We start from the raw sequence: 2821 nt of genomic DNA, 5'->3' as shown, positions 1-2821 counted from the left end.
CTCACAAAGCGCGCAGACGCCGCTGACTTGAAATAATTTTAAAGTGTTTGTCGTCAGATCGGATTGCCTGACGTCTGGTGATCTAGCGCGATACGTTACCCACGCGTTCGTGCTCTTTATTCCCTTCCCGTGATCCTGGTTCTGTGCAGCATTGATTTGCCGTATGTGCTAATGAACGGCATTAAAATCTGTCGACGGCGCTAGTTGTAAAGGAAGATACAGCTTTCAGGACGTTTCTTCTGCATTTCCACACATCAGGCTCTTGTTCAACAGACACCTCAGTCAAACCATCCACCATGCCCGTACAGGCCAATCCACGGTATATTGTAACACTGGGAGCACTTAGAACAATTCCATCACAGCTGTGTATTGGATGCAATGTCAACCATTCTGATCGACAATGGCTTCTCGTAGTTTGTTCGCTCACATTTAAGTGCAGTCTGATCGTAAGAGCTCAAAGAAAATACGTGCTCGGCATCCGTACCAGCCATGTTACAGACTACAGCCTGCGCTGAAAGCTGTAATGACCGGAGCCCTCAGCGCTCCAAATACCACCGAGGAAAGTCCGCGATGCTTCCCGTGAACCACGACACAAGACACGACGCAACGCAGCTCAAAAAGCTCCCACCAAAATATGACGTTAAACAATTACCGGGTGGCTGTAAAGGGGAACGATAAACAATTACCGACGACTGATCAGTCATGTCGCGTTTGAAAGCTGGCGTCTCAAAGTACATCACTTACGGTCACCATGGAAACCCGCTCGCATGCCAAAAATCCGGCGTTGCACGCCATGTGTCCAGTACCTGCCGTTCTGTACCCTCTCCCCCCGCGCGTGACTCGACCCAACTCGACCTGATTCCTGCGTCTGACGCGCACCGCCATACGAGGCCCCTTTGACGCGCACCGCTCCCAGCGCCACACGCGAGCCCCGGTCACAGGCACGTCACTCGCCCACCTTCAAGGACATCTCTCAATGAAGAACAGCACTATCTGGCGGATGATGGCTGAGCGCAGCTCGCCCATGACGCTGCCCGTGGCCAGCATGGTGAGCGCACCGCTCCCAGCGACACACGCGAGCCCCGTCTGAAGCGCACCGCTCCCAGCGACACACGCGAGCCCCAGCTACAGGCATGTCACTCAACCATCTGCAGCGCCATCTCGGACGTGAGGAAGTGCACCACCTGGCCGATGATGGCCGTGCGCAGCCCGCCCATGACGCTGCCCGTGGCCAGCATGGCGAGCGCCGTGATGACGTCATCGGCGCGGATGCGCTGCACCAGGCTGCTGGCAGAGGCCACCAGCCGCCGCTGCCGGTCCAGCGGCATCTCTCGGATCACCTGCGCCGCCGGCCGGAACTGGTCGCGGCTCATGGCGTACGCCGCTCCGCCGCCGGCAGTGCCGCCTGCCGGAGCCGGCCGGAGTTAGAGGTGGCTGACGCGAAGGGGGAGCATGTCAGCTGCCGGAGAGCAGTGAAGATTTCGGAATAGACCTTTGGACCAGATCGCGTGGGGCGCTGACTCACTCGACCCGGTTGGCAGTGTTTGGCAAACAAGTAGTACGGTCGCTTTTGCACATGAGGAACACGACGGGACAGGAGATACCAGGATAAGGGGAGCATGCGTCCAGTTCTAGAGCAGGCAATGACCGAACCACTTTCACGACTCAGAAGCATCCACTATCTGGCCTCAACAGCACTCTTGGTGGATGTAATACAGTAGTTCTGAGTCTTTCGGGTACCTCTCTCAGCAGAAACAGCGCACAAAAACTGTACCTCACTGCTGACTGGACGGCGGAAGGGGGGGGGGACTGACCCAGCGGCGGGGCAAGACCGACCCAGCGGCGGGTGCTTCTGACCCAGCGGTGGGTGAGACTGACCCAGCGGCAGAAGGAGACTGACTCAGCGGGGGGGGGGAGACTGACCCAGAGGTGGGTGAGACTGGCCCAGCGACGGGGACTGACCCAACCGTGAGGTGAGACTGGCCAAACGATGTGGAGACTGAACCAGCAGTGGCGGGGGGAAGGGGGACTGACCCGGTGGTGAGGTAAGACCGACCCAGCGTTGGGGGACACTGACCCTGCGACGAGTGAGACTGACCCAGCGGCGGGGGAGACAGACCCTGCGGCGGGGGGGACTGACCAAGAAGCAGACCGGGCGGGCCGAGCGCCACGCCGCCGACGAAGGCGCCCAAGCCGGCCACCAGCGCGCCCCAGGCTGAGCCCTTCACGGTGACGCGCAAGTCCTCCTCCTCGGCCAGCTGCACTAGCAGCGCCAGACAGTCGTGCCGGTCGAGCGGCATGGCGGCGGCGTCAGGACGGACGGCAGCTGACCGGGCGGCGTGAGGGCAGCGGCCGGAGACAGCTGCCGGACAGACGGAGGGGCGTGAACTGACGCACAGCGTGCCACCTGAGCGCCTCAAAAAGGCTGTCGTCATCCGATTGGAGACAGATAGGGATCAAACGCTGGCGCGGGGAGCACCGGGGAATACCGTCACTCATCACTGTGCTCGATAGCGGTGGAGACAGCGCCCCGCGATAATACAACGGCAGTAGGCCCAGACCGATTGGTCAGCGCATGTATCGCCGCCACACAAACCTCGTGGTAACACACGTAACCATCCGCGTCGGCCCATTCTTCGTACTAAACGCGACTCCACTGGCGTAATTCCGTGCGATCTCGGAGGTTAGGCACGTGCATGATCAGTATCAATGCAAGCCCTGGTAGGATAGGAGCACCAATAGAAGTAGCCGGTACAACCCATGGATGCATACAGAACGCAGCCAACGGCGTAAATGATCACGATTTACAGTCTCTGTAACG

The 2821-nt window shown here is 59.6% G+C and overlaps 1 protein-coding gene across 1 annotated transcript; it reads right to left on the bottom strand.

Moving 5' to 3' along the window:
- Positions 1-238: 238 nt before the first annotated feature.
- On the bottom strand, positions 239-2300 carry LOC119105480 (protein C19orf12 homolog). The gene is made up of 2 exons (XM_037228946.1): positions 2141-2300; positions 239-1405 (listed from the first exon to the last, which is right to left on the bottom strand). The coding sequence occupies exons 1-2, from the start codon at positions 2298-2300 to the stop codon at positions 1137-1139; spliced, it is 429 nt and encodes a 142-aa protein (XP_037084841.1). The 3' UTR covers positions 239-1136.
- Between the last annotated feature and the right edge of the window lie 521 nt (positions 2301-2821).

Source organism: Pollicipes pollicipes, unplaced genomic scaffold, assembly GCF_011947565.3.
Source record: "Pollicipes pollicipes isolate AB1234 unplaced genomic scaffold, Ppol_2.1 Scaffold_6138;HRSCAF=7277_pilon_pilon_pilon, whole genome shotgun sequence".
NCBI lineage: Eukaryota > Metazoa > Arthropoda > Thecostraca > Pollicipedomorpha > Pollicipedidae > Pollicipes > Pollicipes pollicipes.
This window is presented reverse-complemented; position numbering and strand designations above follow the sequence as displayed.